We start from the raw sequence: 21347 nt of genomic DNA on the forward strand, positions 1-21347 counted from the left end.
TTATCTTCTGTTCTCTGAATCTTCATTTATTCCCTGCTGTTTGGTCTGGATGAACAGTAGAATATGGCTGTTTACATTTTAATTATTTAATTGCATGATCTGGCCAAAACCCACAAAGAAGGTAAAACTTTCCAACTGAGAAGATAAGACTTACCAATTTACATTTCTAGGTTTCATTCAAATCCATCTGAAATAAATGTCCCTAAGAGTTTTAGTAGGTTTAGACTTCAGTTTCAGTCAAGGCAGTACAGATTATCCTAAGGCCTACTTTAGCTGCCTGATAAATTTTATGTTTTGTTGCATGCAATGGCTGGAAGGCTTTTCTTAGAAGACATTTTGTAGAGGAAGTTGAATATATATTTGTCTAAAAATTTTACAATGACAAAATGCTCTTGATCTCTTAAATTAAAATATAGTTGGCATAAGGGCCCCTACTAATTTTTCAGCTAGCATTAGAAATGCTTGTACTAGAAAAAAAGGAAGAACCTACTTGCTGAAGATAATGGGTACTTTCAAGCACTTTCCAAGGCAAAGAACAGCTTTAAGATATTGTAGTAATGATTTTCTCAGAACAGAGGAAGAGGTGTACTTACACTGCGAGTGGGGGTGTTACGATCAGTAAGTTACCCAGTTTTTGTAATCCAAAACAAAACACAGAACAGGTTCTGAAAGTCTGTAATCAGAAAGTGGAATAATTGATGTGAGGAAAGAGAAGTGACCTTGCTTGTCTGGGGTGGAACAAGAGCTGCTCAGAGCATCAGGAATGATGATATCAGCATAGCCTTTCATGAAGATAATTTTTTTTTCCTATGTTGAAAGATTGTTTTTCGTATGTTTGGGGGCAGGGCTGCTGTTCAGAGGGAGCTGGAGAGGCTGGGAGAATGGGTTGACAGGAGCATTATAAAATTCATCAAGGATGAGTGCTAAGTCCTGCACCTGCGTGGGAAGCCCCCCTCAGCAGGACAGGCTGGGGACTGACTGGCTGGGGAGCAGCTCTGCCAAAAAGGACCTGGAGTTCCTGGGGGACAACATGGTGCCTTGGCCGCAAAGAGGGCCAGCAGCCTCCTGGGCTGCTCAGGAGGTGGGGGAAGTGATCGTCTCCCTCTGCTCAGCACTTGTGAAACTGCGTCTAGATACTGCATCGCATTTCAGGTTTAAACTGGAGGAAGCTCAACAGAGGGATACCAGCCTGGTTGGGCAGGAGCACTTGCCCTGTGAGGAGGGGGCTGTTCAGCCTGGAGAAGAGATGGCTTTGGGGGGACCCAACAGCAGCCCCCCAGCACTTACGGGGAGGTGATCGAGAAGACAGAGGTAGGCTCTTCACAGTGGTGCACGGTAAGAGGATGAGCAACAATGGCAAAGAATTGCAACAGGGGAAATCCCAACTAGGTATAAAGAAAAAAAATTCACTGTGAGGATAATTAAACAGTGGAACTAGCTGTCCAGTGAGGTTGTGGGATCTCTGTCCATTGAATTTTCAAAGACCCAACCGGACAAAGTTCTAAGCATCATGGTCTGAATTCAGTATTTGCCCTTCTTTGAGTAGAAGTCAACTTCCAAAGATCCCTTCTAAATGACATGATTCTGTGGAAAATCGCAGGAATTGGCTTGGGTTTTTTTTTTTGTTGGCGCTTTTTTTTTTTTTTTTTTTTAGTATAGTTTGCTATCTTGTGCAAGGTTCTTGCTCTCTATTGTATAGCATAAAGGGAGGGATGCAGAAACAAGTAGTTGACTCCCTGAGGTCTACAAAACGGAAGACTATTTTTGTGACCACATATGGAAGTAAAGAGCTATTTTTACAAAGATGGTAAAAGTGAGATCGCTATACTAATCAAGCTGAATATGTTTGAGAATCCAGCAGCTCTGAATTGGCACAGAGAATTACCTGTACTTGGCTAGATAGATGTGAGGAAAATTTTCAATTGATTGCTGGACTGCAACTTGATAGGAGTAGAGGTGGCAGTTATACTGGTCTGAGCATATCAATATTTGGATGACCTTTAAGGTGAGAAGTTTAACTCTGTATTGTATGAGAAGACTGACGGATAAAGAATATCTGTGATGCTTTGAGTCCAGATGATAATTTTTTGGAGATCTTTAAAAGCCATTTGAATTAATAACAAATTTGACCAGTGTCATTTCAACTAGTATGTAGCATTATCTGAAAAGTGATTTGGAGGAGAGCAATTTGTGTGGAACTCAGAACAAAATTGTTCTTCTGGAACACATCTTTAATAATACCTGTTGTTCTTAATGTTAAAAATTCACATTTCTATAAATGTTCTTTACAGTCAGATTGTGGCTTTATTAAGTGTTCAGAGTTAAGTCTGGTTGTATTGTTCGGTAATTTCTGTTTGGATTAGTTTTTGTTCTATTCGTATCACAGAGATGTTGAAGATCATTTTATAGAAATGTGATAATGCTTTTAAGTGAAGGTCTTGCTGGGACTAAAATTAATTGTACTGAAGTTAGTGTGTGTGGGAGAAAATGTTTCATGTCTTTCAGAGATGTACTTCAAAGCTGTAATGACTCAAAATGCTTGATCATCTGATGCTTGTGATATGTATTAAGATATCACAAGTTTGATAGTCTAAACACTCAAATATGTAGGCAACACTTTTCATTACAGGGAATGAACAGCAGAGGTACCAACTTTTATTCTGGTAGTGCTATGATTGTTCTTTTTTTTTTTTTTTTTTTTTAAAACAAAGCTTTACTCATTTGATACGAAGTGAACTTCTTTATGTAGCTTATCCTAAAAATCTAATGTTTATTTCTGTATAATAATTTCTAATATTTTTTTCCCCACACTTTTCCATGATAATTTTACTCCTGACTTAAGGTCCATCCCTTCAGTAAAAGCTCAGGAAGGAGAAGAGAAGGAAGAAACAGGGCAGGAAATTATAAATAGCCAGGCAAATATGAGATTAGAGAAGGCGAAGAGCAGAAGATAGTATGTGTATCCAGAAGAAGAATCAACTTAACAGTATGTGGTAGGTATACCGGAAAAAAGATGTAGAGAATAAGTAAAACGTATTTCAGTGGGAGAGATTAATACATTTTGACACACAAAAGAATATGCCAAAGTCTGACAAGGCAGAAGGAGTGGGAAATAGATTGACAAAAGCTTCTGAAATGGAATGGATGGAGGGAAGAGAAAAGAGATTTTTGTCAAGAGAGTGTCTAAACCAGTTTAGGAAGGTTGAAGATGAAGGAATACAACATCAGTGACTTTATATCCCACAGGATTAACAAGAGCAAGTAAGGCTTTCTGTAGATGTATTTTCAGTAGCTGCATTTCTTTGCTTGCAGTTATGCTTATTTTCCCAGAAATTTTCTGTGATGAATAAAGCATATCAGTGAAGAAGCTGATGATGAAATGCAAAAGAGAGTTCACTTCTGCAGAAATGTGATAGAACTGATGAGTATGAAGCTGTTTCATACTCATCTTGAGAGATGTTTAAACCATCCACTGCTGACAGCTAGCAGTGAAAGTAAGCTTTTAAGAAAATCTTTTGAAGAAAAATGTAATTGTGTCCTATTCTAGCAGTCATGACTATGTGGTTCTGCTGCTATTGCTGCTACTGAAAAGAAGTAATATTTGTTTATGTGTAGGAGTCCCAATCCTTTTTCAGCTTCTGAAGGATACTACAAGTCTGTCTGAGGCCCTTGTTTTATCTTAGGAAGATCCAACGAAATATGTAAATATGTATTTTAAATTGCTGACATAAGAGTAATTACTCATTCCTACCATGTTGAAGTTGCATTTTGCTCTCTCTGTCAGGAAGTTTCTTCTGTCTCAGGCACTGCTTAAACTTATCATCCTTGTTCAGTTTTTTACCTGTACCTGATCCTATGCCATGGTCATTCATGTAACACATGCCAAAGTGCTTGCTTTTTTAGCTTCTGAATTAGAATCACTACCAGACTCTGTAAAAATGTCTGACTCTGGATGTTGGGGTGTCAGTGACCATGTTTTGTTTTTCAGCCATGTTTTAGGTCTTCTTTCATGTGTGGAATTTGGCTAGGTCAGATGCCCTCTGAACTCTCATTGAAGGGGCCATGAAATATACTTCTGTACTACATACAAGTATCTCATGTTTGGTGTTCTGGAGTAAGGTGGTGTCTGATTAGATGTCTGATTGGTTGGAAAGCTCCCCCGGAAAACTTGTCTGTCTTGACTGACTTCTTATGAAGCATTGTCTGGTTATATGCAGTATTTTTCAAACTTCTGAAGCTGTATTGTTGCTAAGAAGGTAATCTCCCATGTTTACAATTTGGGAAACATTACATTTTGTCTAAAAGTAAGGAGAAATAGTTGTTTGTGTTTTTTTTCAAAGTACTGGAAAATAAAGGTTAAATTGTATTATACTTAGACAAAGGACATAAATGTAATATGCTGGGAAGAACAGCCAGTGAGTAACACCTGTCTTAAGGCATGTTTCATGATTTACGTGTCACTGTGCCCTACCCTGTATTGGTAAAACTCCTGAAGCAACTGCTTTTGGCTGCCGTTGGAGAAGATCCTCAGCTAAATGAACTAACAAACACAACTAGTCTTATTGTTTTCATTTGCATGTGTAAGGCAAAAAGAAAAATGGTATGTTCAGCACAGAAATTATCTGAAACACTGACTTTCCTTCTTATTTATTTATTAAATGATCATCAGAGTATTCCTTGTATGGAAGGATCATTTTATCTCCAGATAGAGAAAGCCACAGCACAGGGTTGTTTAAAACCTCATGGCCACTGAGGGCTTGATTGAGTTGCTTGCACATAGGCATGAAGTGTCAGTGGAGATAACTAAGGTTTCCTGCCCAGTCTCTACTACTTCTCCAGAAGTCTACAGGTTCGCTATAAATCAACCCCGCTTGGAGGACTGGGCACCCTCGGGTGTCTTGGGTGGGAATAGGAGCCTGGGAATGGACAGCTAAATTGATGCTTAGCTGTGTTTAAATACTCCCACCTATGCTGTACGTGTACTTCCATGTGTAATACTTTGATATGCATGATGCAAATAACAGTAGGAACACTCACCATATCAGGTTTTTTTCCAGTTCATTACATAAAGTGACAGATATTAATTGCAACTTAAAACTCATCTGATTGGTTTGTCTCATATTTAAAGGAGAACAAAGACCTATGGTGTTAATGTCTGAAGATGAGCATGTTGCCTGACGTTGAAAAGACTTATTTAGTCATTAGTCACTTGTGCTCAGGGATTTATTAGTCATGGTAATGTCTCCAATTAGTTGAAGGTCAGAGAGCATAATTAGGGCACTTTTTGCCTAATTACTGTTAACTATATACATGCAGTTTACGGTTGAGTTTATGAGGCTACCTGAAGTGTTATAACAACAAGCACGTTAAGAAGCGAGGTCTCTTTCTTATTTATATAATCATTAAAATCAAGATTAACACCTGCAGTAATAGATGTAAAATACCATCCTGCCATGGAACAGAAATGTTTTAATGTCTGATGTCATATTTTTATTCTAAATCATCATCTCTCCAGATATTCTGAAAAAGATGAGCTGAGTGAACTTTGTTGGAAAAAAAATATATTTTACAGTAAATGGAGAGGACCAAGTATTATGTTCTGTGTATAGCAAAATGACCTTTAGATGAACTCGGAAAGGAAAGGAATTCCTCTTTAATTAAGTTTGCCTTTCTTCCTGGGCTTGTGAAATAGAGGGGAAAGTGCTACCATTAAAGTGAGGGTGGAGTTAATTGACATTAATCTTCATGTGTTTCTTAGATTTATTTTAACTGCACAGAAGTAAAAAGGTGTTCAGCCCAAGTTAACTGTTAGTAAATATTTGAACGGCATACCTGAAATTTACATTTTATTTTCTTGTTTGGAATGAAGTTTTCTGTCTTCTGTCTTTCCTTCTACCCCATTCCAAACCCTGGAGAAAAAGTTGGACTTTGCAATGTGAGACACACAGAAACTTGTGTAAAAGGTCAACAGTTTTGACCAATCTTGTTTTCCAAAGTGAATGTTTCTTTAAAGAACATGGTCTAGCAGCCTCGGTTGGATCCCGGTAACACCATCTCAACTGATCCTGCTGACTGTGTAAATCTGAAGGGATTTCTACCTTTGAAACAGAGTAGTTCAAATCTATTTAGTATGACAAAGATCAGTAATTCAGATTCCTAGAAATGAATATGTACACACTGTCTGTCCTGTTGCCTTTGTGTGTCTAGGTGATCTTTTGGAAGAGTTTTATGCAACTCCCCAAAACTGTCTGGATGGAGAATTCAAGTTGGCAGGTGTTGTGTGCTCTGCTTCACTGGAGGGCATACAGAAGACTTTCTATATATTCTGGTCACTTCCTTTTTCCAGCCAGCATCATTCCTTTCTTATCGCAGTCCTGTGGCTGTGCGTCAGTGGCTACAATTTAGGAATCAAAAGTATAGAACTGGGTACCATCAGCACCTGGTATACTGCAGAGACATTATAGTCTTTATTGCATGCTCGGTGGTCTTGGGCACATTTTAAAGAAGGGTTAAAAAGGTGGTATTCTGGTAGCAAGATGGGTTAATCACAGTCAGTCATCTCTGAAAAGGCGAGTAAGATAGGAATAGAGAGAGTAAGAATAGCTCCTTTCAGTGTGTAGAACAGTGATAGTCCAGTTCTTCCACATTTGGTTATATTAATTTCTGATTTGTGTTGGTTCCTTTGCTGGTTTAGCTAAGGGATTAGTGAGCCACAAACTCTTATTAGCCTGGTGTATTGGTATGGAAGTCTAGCGTATTTCTTTGCTAGAAGCTGGCACTTTTTTTTTTCTAGATAATTCTAGATAATTTTTCTTTTTTGGGACGACAACGACACGGCATGATATTTTCTAGATAAATCCAGATAGTTCCATGTAAATAGTAGGAAATGCTCATTTTAAGCCAGGACTCTTGTCAGACAGAAAGTAAATAATTGTTACCTCTAATAAAAGTGCCTCCTTAAATGGATTTACTTAGTAGTGGCTGGAAAAGCTGTCAGGTGTTGGGATGCAATTTTTTCCCTCTCCCCCTGGAATTGCATTATTAATAGCTTTCTCTAAGCTGTCAGTGTCCTCATCTGTATACCTATTTGTAGTTCAGAGTTTTAAAATTGGAGGAGGACCAGAGGTCCTCCAATCAAGCAAGACAGAAAGCGAAAATCTGAAATGTATTTGTATTTGTATTTTTTTTTCTTGTTAACTTCAAGTTTATTTAAATACAGTAAATAGCCAAAAAGAGAGAAGTGAAGAGCAGGGGGCTCAGAGAGGTTGTGCAGTTTCCCGCAGTTGCTCAACCCCTGAGCAACCTACCGTGACCTCAGAGCTGGCCCTGCTTTGAGCAGGAACCTGGACTAGAGACCTCCCGTGATCCCTTCCCACCTGCGTTGTCCCATGAATCTCTAAATAAAATTAAGAGCTCTTCAAAATGTCAAGACATTTGAGTGAGTGTGAGGTATCATGGTTGTAACTCCTCTTGGGTTTAGGTGGGAATGGTATGACCTCTTGTACTTTTCATCTGGCTAAATCTATGCTGTTCTTAAGAGCAATGTTGTAAAGAACATTAAAGCAGGCCAAAATTGTGTCACCATCACTTCAGATTCTCTGCAAATAATTGGGCTGATCCTGAGAGTCAGGTGCCCTGGTCTATACAGAGCTCTGGTAGTTTCAATGTACTTTCTGCTGTTTGTGGGATGGAAGACAAAAAGAGGAAGAAGGAAAGGTCGGTTTTGTAGTGGGCTTGCCTCTTACCTTAGAGAGCTGCTTATAAATTAAGTTTTACTCCTCATCATCTTAATGCCCCTGGGGAAAGGCTGGGATTGCCTCTGCACTCTTAGCAACCGTAAGCTAATTTATATAGTAATTAGATGACATAAAGAGCAAGCAGACCAAAAACATATATGTTAAAAAAAGCTGCCTGGTAACGAAACATGAAAGAGATGGCAATAGGTAGCTTTGAGGGAAAAAGAGTGTACATTTACAAAACTTAGCTGCCTACTTCTTTTAGTGCTCCCATTAGTGGGATCCTGCTAATGGGAAATGTTAAATATTTAATATCTGACATTTCTATAATGTCTATGTAGTGCAGTAAAGATTAAGCATTTTATGGTGCATTTCAATTTAAAAGAATGGAAGCACTTTTCAGACTGTTACAGGGGAAGCTGTCAGTGAACCTTGTATTTAGATTGCATATTACTTTCAGCTATAATAGACTCTTGTGACTTGTTTGCAGCAAGCTAGGTATGAAAGTCCCGCTATCTGAGCAGTGCCTTGTGTTCATCCTCTGGGAACCTACTGAGCTGTGGCAAGATCTCTGTTGCACCTCCCGGATTAAGCAGGCATGCCAAAACCACTGAGCAGTTTCCACAGCCACAATAGTCTTGATTTTCAGTGAGACTTGCTAGTGGTATCTGAGAGGTGATGCAAGGTCTTACGAATACGGGCTGTTTTGGTGCATTCCCACAAAGGAATGCAATAAGTGCCAGGTGTGCCTACGCCATCTCTGTCCTTTCCTGACTTTTTCTGTCCTTTCCCCCTGAAGGTGTAGTGTTGTCTCCAGGTGGAACATGCTGGTGGTCTTCAGTCCTGCAGGAAATTTACTGAAAAATTCCACCCTTAGTTTTGGGAGCAGCGTATGTTTGTGTAGTTTAGAAGCCCTTAAATCCATTTCTAGTAATATAGCAGTAATATTTTCAGGTTTGGTGTACAATACAAATTGGTACGAGGAGAGTAATTTAATTCCTTTCTTTTACTGGAATATCTGTGCTTATGTTAACATTGGAACTGATTTATATGGATTGCATAGGTTCTGTAATAACTGCTAGCCAGTGTCCGTTTGTGAAGATACATTGTGTGACTGTCAGAGTTACTGCTGTCAGTCTGATGCACTTTGCTTGACTTGAAGCCCATAGCGGTTCCCTGAAATAAGCTGGATGAGTAATATAGATTGCAAGCTTTAGCACTGGAGGAATACTTAAGTCCACACTCATTTGATTCAAATGGAAGGAAAACTACTTCCAGGCATTCTTTGACCTTTTGGTGATATCTGAGTGAATCTGCAGATGCAACCAAGGTATTGTGATTTTTTTCTAACGACTTAGTGATCAACTATATATTTCTGCTTATCTAATTAAAAGATAGGCAATAAATGAATGTGTGTTTTCTTTGTACATTTGTTGCATCTTGATAAAATAGGTAGCTAAAAAGTGATCTTCTTAACTGAAAGGAGTGGTACAGCATTTTAACTATTCCATGTATACATGCAGATACATAATTGACATATGACTGCAGCTTCTGTGAATGTTTAGTCATAGCACATGGACGTGATGTTTGTTTGCTTTCTTAAAATTTGAATGGAGTTGAATAAGTATACAAGTCTTATTTTTTTATATCATAGCTAGAACAGAGGCTAGTATGAAGGAGATTCTATTAATGTTCTTGACACCAAGATGTATCTATTATCATGATTAAGCATCTCTTAGACATATTAGTACCATGACTTGAAAATTAAATACATGGGGGAAAAGCTTGGGAATTACATTTTGTGTTTTAAAACAGGAAAAGGCTGGCAGTAAGAAGGTGCCTACTGCTGCTTTTATGGGTTTGACTCATGGCTTGAGTTTTTCTGTATGGGTGATGTGTTAATGACTCTTTTGACATGTTTATTAGCTTACACTCTCTACTGCCATAAACCAAAATGTTGGTGTTTTAAATAAGGGCCTGCCTCTTTCTGTTGGCACCAGAACACACTGGAATTTTATAAAGTACTCTAAAAAGTGTTCAATATTTTATCAGTTTCTTCTTCACCTCTTGTGTATTTAGTTTCACTGTTTGGGTTTGTTTTTTTTTTTTCCTAACTCTGTTTTTTTTATTCACACACCATAGAGCTGATAAAGCAGATGATGAGGATGATGAAGATCTAATGGTGAATAAAACATGGGTCCTTGCACCAAAGATTCATGGTGGGGATGTAACTCACATACTGGACTCCTTACTTCAAGGATATGACAATAAGCTTCGGCCAGATATTGGGGGTAAGCCCATAAAATAATTCAGTGTATAGAAGATATGAAACAGAGATGGCATGTGTGTTGTCAAAGATGGCAAAAATCCACTTAATGCAATTTTAAAAATTTAATTTAGCAAGCTAAATGTAACAGCAATAAAATGCAATGGTTTTCTGGAACTGGTAAAAATAATGTTCTATGCAAGAGTAGATTTTTTATGTTCTGTTTACATTCTCTCTTTATTATGTAAAGTATTGCTTTTTGGGGACATCTATAATTTTTGGGGCAATCTAAATAAATCACTAAAAGGCAATTACAGTTTGCTTTGCTTAACTAGGATCTTCTGACAGAAAGAATTGTGGATATAAACCAGCCATGGTTATTTAAAAAATTGTTCTTGAGTCTGTAGGAGTTTATTAAAGAATTATTCCTTGATAGTGTTACTCTTATGGTAGGAAATGTATTTTAAATGTGTATTTTGAGCAAATTTAACTCAAGCCAATTCCCTTCTTCCCTTAGTTCAGATTTTTAAAAGCTTCATAAGAATCTAAAAATATAATTTAGGACTATAACTTTTCTAGAGGAATATAGGAATGAAGAATGCATGACTATGGATCAAACTTTGCAGCTAATAGGAAGGCAATTTTGTCTTTCAATAGTCAAAGCATCAATTTACATATAACTATTAAGTGTAAATATTTGGAAGAATCTTGTGTTGAAAACATGGAATACATGAAACCTTGCCAGCTCTTGTCTGCCACATGCATGCTGGATCAAACTAACAATTTATTTTCTCTGAGGTTATTTTCTCTGAACTGTGAAGGGAGAGGTGGAGGACATAATTGTTTGTTAAATACTTGGCATTCCGTATCAAAGGAATGCCATGTAACTCTGTAAGCTGCTTATACCATAAACAATACAACAATCCAGACTTGTTTCATTTATGTAGGAGAACAGAGAGATGCAATCTCAAACGAAGTATTTTCTTTTGAAAGCTTCTGACAAATTGTTTTCTTCCCCAAATTTCTTAGTTCTGTTTTACTGTTGACTGTTACCCTGAAGATGTTGAATGGCAATTTTTCTCTCACTGTCATAATATAATCACATGTGAATCTCATGAAGTTTGTTGTAAGTCTTTGCCTTCACGTTCGTTTAATTGAATTCCTGCAAACATTTAGACAACAAGAAAGGTCTTCCAGCATATTTTTCCTTAAATTCTCAATGTGTGACAGATGTATAGCATTACTTTTTTTTCCCCCAACCGCTTGATGCAACATACAGCAAAGGGATTATGAGGGAATAAACTGTCTCCACTAGGATTCCTTCTAATGATTAACTGGTAGATGGGGATGAAAGAAAAGAGAATTCTGTTTCTCCATAAAACTTAGAAATAAATGGAGGGAAAATAGAGGAAGAGGAGTTTATTCTGACATGTCAAATGGATTTAGATGGGCATGGAAGAATTTTGGTGTAATCCTTACCTTCATTTTTCTGGTTATGTACTGATCCTTGATAGGGCAAGAACTCTGACTTTTTGTGAGTAACTCAATGTACAACTTTTTGGATTCCAAATATCAGTTCCTGAAAGAAGATACTTGGTTCTACCTTCTCTCACATAAATGCTTCCTTTCTTTTTCTTCTTCACTCCTTGATGCAATACTTCTGTACCAATCTGACCTTTGCTACCTGGGACCTGCCTCCATCCAATACATTAAAACATAACATTCATGAAAATCAGCCAGAGTAATGAGAACAGGAGACATTTGGGAGTATTCACTTTGTTGCCAGGAGAACAAATGTTAAGATTGACTCTCTTCTGGGTGGAGGGGAAGTTGCAGACTTCTGCCACAAGGCAGAAATTTTGGACAACATAAGGTAAAAGTTCCAACTTCGGATGGAAGCATTCTGTCCAGCTGTTTGGGAACTGCAGCAGATATGTAACAAATAGAAAAACAAAATCAGACTATAGTGCATTCATTTTAGTCTGCTTCAATTATGTGGATAAAATCTGGTGTCAGATTCTACATCTTCAGAGTATATGTCAGTACTTGTACAACAAGGTTATTGAACTGGAATTCTAATTATCTTTCAAAGCAATAATATCCCACAGAACGTTTTTACTATTGAATTACGAAGCTCAGTTACAATAGCAACATTTTTTGTTTTAAACCTGGCCTTTTTGGGTTTGAATACCAGAGCAGATTTTTGTTTTCTTCCTGATGTTGACACAGAATTTCAGCATTTCAGAGTGAGATAAGGGGTTTCATTGTTAAACATGCAGTTAGTTGAGGCAGATGATAAAGGAGACCCAAATGAAAATTGAAACATCAGAGGCAATACTGGAATTTAATAGGAGAATACCACAATGTCATTTTCTGTTTTTCTGATCCAAATATCCACAAGTCGTAGTGATTTCTTAACTGCTACCCGTTGCTATGTTTATTAATCTTACTAGCCTTTAACTCAATTTATGTAATTTACTTTGAGGTGTTTGGAGCATAAAGGAACTAGTATTAAAGTATCTTCTGCTCAGTATGAAGTAATAGTAGCTACCAGATGAAGTCTCTTATCTGCAATATAAATCCCTTTAATTACAGATACAACCTTGGAGTGTTGATATAGTAATAAAGCAGTATTATTCTCAATGTAATGTTACCTTTTGGCTACTTGATTTTATAACCACACTGTTTTAGCTTCAGTCCTGCATCAAACCAGCTGTTATTTTTCAACTTTCCTTTTTAAAGGAAAGAATTCTGGCTGCATACTGTTCCATCTCTCACGCCTTAGGGACACTGATATATTAATATTAGCCTATCAACGTACAGCACATTTTTTCCAGATATGTCTCATGTCCAGTGTTGTGTATTATATTGGTGAAACACAACTGATCAATCTGAAAGTTTAATTAAAAGTAGGGAATAATCGTCATGTATCTACAACTCTAATGGAGTGTTTTCAACCAACAGTTTGAGGAAAGTCATCACTGATAGAATTTTTAAGAATAGTGAGAATGATTGCTCATGGACATAGAGAAATTGGGTACCTAGAGAAATTTGGATAGTTGTAATTGCCCTATAAGCAGGACATGGGTAAGTAATTGTGTCTCAGTGCACTAATGTGAAAGGTCATGTACTCAGGGATATAAAGGATACATGAACAAAAAGTGGGCTTTCAAGAGACTAATAGAAGCAGTAATTCTGAAAAGATAAGGATATTAGGGGGATATTCTGTTGAACAGGTGCTCTTAGTGTAGCATTGATGAAAGGATGATATAGGCAGGAAAGTAATAAGCCCAAATAAGCAGGAAAATATCAAGTAAAGGTAGAGCGCTATGTATTCTGAGATGAAGAATATTTTGCAAGAATTGAAGGAAATTGAAATACAAGAGCAAGATGTAGAAGAGCATATGAAGTGACTGTTAAAGGTACTGGATGTGTGCACTGCATAGAAAATGATGGAAATAATAAAAGTGGTGGGGTAGTAGTATTTGCTACAGATGGGTTTCTTTTAAATGAAAAGGTAAAAGAAGAAGTGTAGAGAACAGGGCTCTGCTTTCATCAAAATCACTTTGAAAAAATTCTTCAGCTGGAAGCCTGCTGTAGACACTTGAGGATGAATTTTCAATATAGATAGCCATATAAGTAATACTCTTAGATAACTGGTAAGGAGAATTGTATTATTCCATTAAAAACTATTACAAATTGAAAGCCTCTGTTATTTCTGAATGTAGTAGTCGCCTAATTTATTTGCTGAATAACTGCTTTATCACCAAGAAGAGATGCTTCTTTAGGCAATTAATGAGGAGTTATAGAAAACATGCTCAAAGAAAATAAGCCTGGATGAAATTATCAAAAGTGGTCTTAGTTTAAATTAAATAGCATGATAAGTAATAATTAAAAAAGGTGATATATCTTAGACCTTCATTCCAAAATGGGGAACTGTGGTAAAGTATGGGAACTGGTTAGTGAATTTAGGTAGACTAACACACCATTGGGTAATACTGAGGACTGGAGAATGAAACAATATTAAGCAATAACAAGTAAAAAGCACAATGTTCTGCCCTTTTACAATAATGATAATAATTTCTGTCAGGAGATGGGCATTTATAAACTGAGAATAACTGATAAGGAGAGCTCTTCAGTGTAGCAGGCAGAGATATTTCAAATATCAAAAGCTGAAAATTGGGCCTGGCCTGGATAAATACAGACTGAAGAAGAGGCACTTTTGATAGTCAGAGCAATTACTAAAATAATTTTTCAATGACTGAGATAGATTTTTATAAATATGATTTTTCTAATGGAGAGTAAACAATTTTCAAAATACAGATTTTGAACTCAAACTGGGTTTCAGAATATGCTTGTGTATTGGGTTTGCGTGGCAAGGTTTTGGTAGTGGGAGAGCTACAGGAGTGGCTTCTGTGAGAAGCTGCTGGAAGCTTCCCCCATGTCTGACAGAGCCGATGCCAGCCGGCTCCAAGACGGACCCGCCGCTGGCCAAGGCCGAGCCCATTGACAGCGATGGTAGTGCCTCTGGGATAACAGATTTAAGAAGGGAAAAAGTTGCTGCTCAACAGCAATTGCATCCAGAGAGAGGAGTGAGAATATGTGAAACAACTCTGCAGACCCCAAGGTCAGTGCAGAAGGAGGGGAGGAGATGCTCCAGTCACCGGAGCAGAGATTCCCCTGCAGCCCGTGGGGAAGGCCGTGGTGAGGCAGGCTGTCCCCTTGCAGCCCAGGGAGGTCCACGGTGGAGCAGATATCCACCTGCAGCCCAGGGAGGACCCCAGAGCAGGTGGATGCCCCTGAAGGAGGCTGTGACCCCATAGGAAGCCTGCGCTGGAGCAGGCTCCTGGCAGGACCTGTGGATCCATGGAGAGAGGAGCCCACGCTGGAGCAGGTTTTCTGGCAGGACTTGCGACCCCGTGGGGGACCCACGCTGGAGCAGTTTGTGCCTGAAGGACTGCACCCCGTGGAAGGCACCCACACTGGAGCAGGGGAAGAGTTTGGAGTCCTGCCCCTGAGGAGAAGAGAGCGGCAGAGACAAGGTGTGATGAACTGACCCCAACCCCCCTTCCCCGTCCCCCTGTGCTGCTGGGGGGAGGAGGTAGAGAAAATCGGGAGTGGAGTTGAACCGAAGAAGAAGGGAGCAGTGGGGGAAGGTGTTTTTAAGATTGGGTTTATATTTCTCATTATCCTACTCTGATTTGATTGGTAATAAATTAAATTAATTTTTTTCCCCAAGTCGAGTATGTTTTACCGTGACAGTAGCTGGTGAATGATCTCTCCCTGTCCTTATCTCCACCCACAAGCCTTTTGTTATATTTTCTCTCCCCTGTCCAGCTGAGGAGGGGAGTGATAGAGTGGCTTTGGTGGGCACCTGGTATCCAGCCAGCCAAGGTCAAGCTACCACAGCCCAGGGGTTATGCAGCATCATCACTTACTAGAAAGGTAGTGCCTGCTGAGAGTGACTTCTTTCCATGTCTTGTCAGGAAGTTCATTCTTGCTCTTGAATTCCATGCATAATTGTTGCTTATTTACTATATTTATTGCTTGGGACAAGCCTGTCCTTATCTGTGCTTGTGTTAGATGGTGTTCAATCTCAGTCAAATCTTTTAAACCAGAAGAAAACTTTAATCTAGTGAAGAAAAGTTGTCAAAGCAGGACATCAAAAAGTGTGAGTAGATGTCTCTTGACCGGGCTTAGCAAACAGGTTCCCTCTGTGCTTCAGCTACATTAGGAGCTGATGAAGTACCCCTTGGGGGCAGCTGCCCTTTGCTGCTCTTTTCCCTCTCTCTTTCTCTTCAGTATGCAGTCTGCTGTCCTCTCACCTTCTTACTTTACTGTAGCCTGGCTCATATTGTCTTCCAGTGTAAATATTTAAAGTGTACAAGTCCTTTCTCCCCTTCTTTAGAACCTTCTTTAAGTTTACACTGTTGTTTTGCACTTCACGCAGGATGTGTTAAATAGCCCTCTTCCTACTCATAGTGTTTTCAAGGCTGATAGCAAATTTTTGAAGTAAAATAAGAAGCATTCACAGAAAAGTCTTCTCAAACCATCTTTTACTGTTAGCTCTTTGTGGAGAGTAAATGAACAATAGTAATTATATGGATGTCAAATTAGTGTCAAGAATGTATTTTCCTCCAGCATTTGTCATTTCCATGGACTCATATCACTTCTAGATCAAGAACACGAGAAGAACGAATTCTTTCTTCTAATTCACAGAAGTACTTTGTTCCGTACCATACAGAAGAACTAAGGTAACAAAACAGCTTCTTCCAGTCTTCTTGAATTAGATCTCTTTCTCTGGATCATTTGGGTCAATTAAAATAATTTCAACAGAGGCAGATTATCAGACTCTTCACTGGTTCTTAATAGCTCTAATAATCTTACTCAGAACAGTATGGAAAAGGCAAATTGAACTCCATGGCACATTACAGGAGAGCCCTTGTGGCAGATCAAGTACTGCTCGCTGCAAGCTGGAATTTCATAAAATTGACACAGCCCCCATTAAAAACTGGCTTGCTGACAGATCTCAAAATTTAGTTGTTAATAAGGAAATTTCCATGGCTGGGCTGTCTGTAGTAGGGGTCTCATAGGAAAGTCTTGGTCAAGAATAATGATATTTTGAATGATTTCAGCAGTGAATTTTTGTAGCAAAGTTGGCAGATGACACAAAGACTGTTGGAAAGGGAGAGGCTGTATCTGCAGAGTAATCAGCTCCTTCAGTAAAACTGGAGATACAGAAATTGAGAGGGGAAAAAAAAGAAAGTGGGGGGAAGGAAGCCTGTGGGTCATATTTCAAGGTGAGAGATTCTGCGTAGTAAAGCAGTGATTTATGGGAAAACTTAGATATTTTGTCTAGTATAAGCTATGTATCCCCTAAGCATTGTCCTGAGGTAAGTCCCCTCTTGAAAAGGAATACAAGTAGAAATTTCAAAATGTTCAAGCAGCACTGATAGCACTGTTACAAAAATTTCCAGTTCCAGTGCCCACATTTCAAGATGGATCTGGAAACAATGGAGCAAGTTTAGAAGTTAAAGCTGAACAGATTATCTGTAGGTTGCATTTACAGTATGTGGTGTGAACTGTTCAGCATACTGAAGGCAAGTTTCAGAGGTGACCTTAATCACTGAGTGTAGGTACTTGTGTCTGAAGAAGAGGTTTGATATGTGGCTAGGCAGTGCTGAAAGTTGGAGTCAAAGACTTGAACCTCAGAACAAAACAAGATTTTGTAACACTAAAGAGAATTAAACATTTCCTACTAATATGGGGAAAAATAGTGTATTCAACATTGCTTGAGTAATGAGGCAAGATACACTTTTGATCCACCTCCTTGTGTTCTAGTATAGCATTGGGGTTGCTGCTATGTAGATAAATAGGGTTGCAAAACCAAAGGAAGAAGCTATCTGTTTGTGAGATGTGGTGTATGTAAAATATGTTATATTATACATAGGTGTATATACACACATGCATTATACACTTTTTTTACTCTGCTTTTTCAGTCTGTATGTATGAGTTCTTCTGTTGCCCTCCTTCCTTTATGAGCCCTGCAGATACCGAAAACATTTGCAGCTCAGGAAGTACTTACTTTTTTTCCCCCAGGAAATAAATTGGTTTCCAGAATCTGCTTAAACTTTCTGTGAAGCATGCTGCGGACAGGATAGTGATCAAGTGACTCTGTGCTCTGTGGTTGTACAGAAAATCCTTTGTGCAGCCTCATTGGTGTGTCTTGCTGTCAGGCTCAGGGTCACACCAGTAATCGGATTTGGAATCAGGGAGAATTTCCTCCCAAGTGAGATTGGCAGGGAGAAGGTATCTGAGGATATGTAGGAAAAGTATCTTGCCTGTCATTGTAGCTGGCAAGGCTGTTAATGATACTCTGTTTCTTTCTGTGTGCCTGTTAGAGTCTTAGATTTTTGAGATCTGAAAAATCCTCTTACTTAAGATTTTAGGTTTGTTATAGAGCACTTGGGCAATCTCTGATGGTTGGCAGTATAAAGAAATCAAATCTGATGACCTAGGGTCCCACTCCTATGAAATCAAAGTGCCTTTTTGTTTGTACCTTCCCCCTTTTCCATCTGCAGATGGATGGAGATGCTTCATTTTAATGTGCCAGATCATGAAAGAAATACCATCAGAGCTTTATTATTAACCCTCTTCATTCCACTGGGGACTAGGAAATACGTCTTTGTGTCCACATTCTGGCTCTCCAGTACAAGCTAGAAGAAAATGCTTGGTAGATTGATGAAGTTAAAATGCATCCTGACCTCTTCAGTTTGTACCTTTTTCCCCTATAAACCAGTTAGGAGGAAAAAACCTGAATTATCAGTGCCACCTGTACTTGAGATGTGGCTTTCATGGGAAGTCACTTAGAGTTTGTGCCCTTCTGTAAGTGCACAAAGTGAGTATATTCTGTAAGAGAATATATTTTTAAAACAGTTAATTTTTGTCTGCCCGGTAAGAGTGATTTCCCTGTGTTTTTAAAGAAAAATAATTTTGGAAACGTTTAGCTTTTAAATGACTTTCGCTTGAGGAGCTTTCAATTTGGTGTTTGAAGCGGTGTATTAATCAAGCTGATGAAAGGACATTAGTAACCCTTAGGTGTGCTATAGTTGCATGATTTGAAGAAATCTGTGATGAAAAATTATTTTATTTTTGTTACACATTTTCAGTAGGAATTGACAGAAAGCATTGCATATTGATTCCTTACAGCTGATAAACACAGCTGCGCCCAGACCTTATGGTTTGTTGTACTAGCAATTTTTTCCAAAGCTTTATTTTTCTGTTCATGAATAAATTTTTACGTTGCAAGACAGGTTTTGGTTTTGGTTTTGATTTTTTTCCTTCCTTTACCTTTTTTACATTTTATATATATCTGTTCACAAAGTACAGGTGGGGATTGCATGACGAAGTAAAAAATTCTATCAATTTGTTGTTGATAATTCTAACAATTCATATGGAATAAGGGAGCTGAATCATATATGATCCTTTGGAAAATGAACAAACCAGAGATTTAATTATTCTGAATCTAATAAAAGAATATCAGGTTTGTTGTTGTTTTAGTAAATAGGTTAAATTACACTAACAATGTACAAAGTTAATGAAATATGTAATTGTTATGGTTACTGTTTTGTTTAGTGAGAACTACGGTAATTGAAACAGATGTCTATGTTAACAGCATTGGCCCAGTTGACCCAATCAATATGGTAAGTTCTGATTATTGACAAAAAACATTGTCTGAATGATGCTATGGGTTAATTTTATGAAATAATTCTAATCTCATTCCAGTAAGTTTCTTTATTTCTTACTGTGTATTCTTATGCTGTTGAATATGATTGTGGTTATTGCAGAAACACGTTTAGACTCTCTCTATTTGAAATTGTTGTAATTTTAAAAATATATTTCTTCTTTGTAAAAAATAAGGCCACACAGAGGACATTGTATCAGGTCCTTATTTTGGTTTGTGTTGAACATTTTCACTACGTTTGCTTATACCTGGTTTATCTCTGGCCCAGTATAATTTCCTGGTGCTACTCTTCAGAGGTTAAGAAAAATAACAGTTGACCCAGCATTTGTAAATAAAACTATTTTCAGTGCAGTGATTTATTATTATTTTTCAAATTCATAAAAAGAAAAATGTGAAATTAACTCTTTTGTCCTCCTTTTTCCATGTCTTATTTAGCCTTATGGGTCTTCAGTGTGTGTATGTGTGTACACATAGCTGGTTTCTTCAGAAGTTAAGCAATGAAGTTAAGCACTGCATCTTATCTAGGTTCTGGTAGACCTGTTGAGATATGACCTATCTATTTGGTACCAACACTGAAGTAACAGCATTTATGAGGAAGTTGAGTCTGTGGCCTTTTCTTAAATCACTTAGATTTTCTGTGCATTGTATGAAATGGTGTGTTGGAGGCCTTAGAAAGGCCTTGTTGCATGGCTTCTCCTGGGGACTGCTGCCCAGGCCTAAGACTGGGACTGGCCCTTGGGCGAGTTTGAGCTCAGCCCCCTCCTTCTTTTTTCCTTTTCCTCCTCCCTACAGAATTGCTGACAGTGTTGAATTTGCATGGCAGAGAAGAGTTTTGTTCAAACTGAGGCTGGAGTATGCCAGTACAGGGGGCTTCTGAGCATTTGGTGGAAGCACAGTAATTCTAGATTAGGTATCTTGCAGTTTACATGTATGTCATCGTGCTTGGGTGGCGAATATTGACTTTCAGTGATGGGAAGCCAAGCAGGAAAAACCAGTGGTACTTAGATACTATGGACAGAGGTGCCAAAAGTAAATGATGCAGATGGATATTCATTCCAGCATAATGGTCTAACAAGCTTAGGGTTGTCATTACCTGGGGCTGTGGCAGGGAAGTCCATGTCTCAGGCCAGGGCTGTATGTAAAGAAATGCGTGAAAGAGCAGAAGAGTGGTGGGGTGGGGGAAGCTTTTCAACTTCCATGTCTGGTATAAGTGGTGTCTTTGGTTTTCTCTGTCTTCCTACTGCAGTCGTTCTCTTTTGCTTCTCTCCACTCTATCCTCTTCTGAAGGAACTTATTGTGGGAGCAAAATGTGTGGACAGGCAACTACCTGTAAGGAGGATATAGCAAGTGGTAGAGGCTTCCTTTTCCAGTAACCAATGTTGAGTCCTTCAGCCTGTGGCCAGTAGGTATTGCATACACTGGAACTCAAAATGAGAAATGCTTACAGCTTCAGTTTTCCAGTTTTAAAGAACCAGCATGTGGTTGGCTTTGCAAGATAGGCCTGCCCCATCTCCCGTGCCCTCTTTTTGTCTCTGCAGCCCCTGGCAATCTCTCCACTGCAATGTACCATGGCCTCTCTGGTGCCCACAGCTGCCTTCTGCTTGCTCAGCCCAGAGCCTGGGAGGCAGAATTATCATGTGCCACACTTGCAATAATGACAGTATCAGCCAAGGGACTATTTCATGTCACTTGTTGAGAGGTCTCTCCACATCTGCTAGAGCTGTCCTAGAGCTGGGTGGTGATTCTTTTGCCATGGTGTTAATAAAAGCCAGTCATATTGGCTTTTAGTCCAAGGCATAAGGATAGCACCGTATTGAAAAGGCATATTATTTCATTAGAGAGCAGGATCCTAATGGTTATAATGTATATCAACTGAATGTTTATCCCTCTCACCTTCCGATTTCTGTTAACAAAAAAAGATAACAATGAAGCGTGCCACCAAAGGGTAATAAGGTAAATATCATTAAGACATAGAACTTTAAAAAAAAATTTTTGGTTTTTAAAAATGGGCAGAGAACTACTTAACAATTTAAATTATAGTCTAAGGGCACTATGGCCTTCATAGAAGAGCAATTTCTTTCACTGGGCTTGGACTCCAGGA

The 21347-nt window shown here is 38.5% G+C and overlaps 1 protein-coding gene across 1 annotated transcript in view; it reads left to right on the plus strand.

Annotated features, from left to right (window-relative positions):
* GABRG1 (gamma-aminobutyric acid type A receptor subunit gamma1) overlaps positions 1–21347 on the plus strand; it is a 64008-nt gene that overhangs the window by 7544 nt on the left and 35117 nt on the right. The window contains exons 2-3 of the mRNA XM_049834668.1: positions 9879–10027; positions 19138–19205. Of these exons, the coding sequence (XP_049690625.1) occupies positions 9879–10027; positions 19138–19205 (217 nt within the window). The remainder of the gene's footprint in view (positions 1–9878; positions 10028–19137; positions 19206–21347) is intronic.

The sequence above is a fragment of the Accipiter gentilis genome, chromosome 3 (genome assembly GCF_929443795.1).
Source record: "Accipiter gentilis chromosome 3, bAccGen1.1, whole genome shotgun sequence".
NCBI lineage: Eukaryota > Metazoa > Chordata > Aves > Accipitriformes > Accipitridae > Astur > Astur gentilis.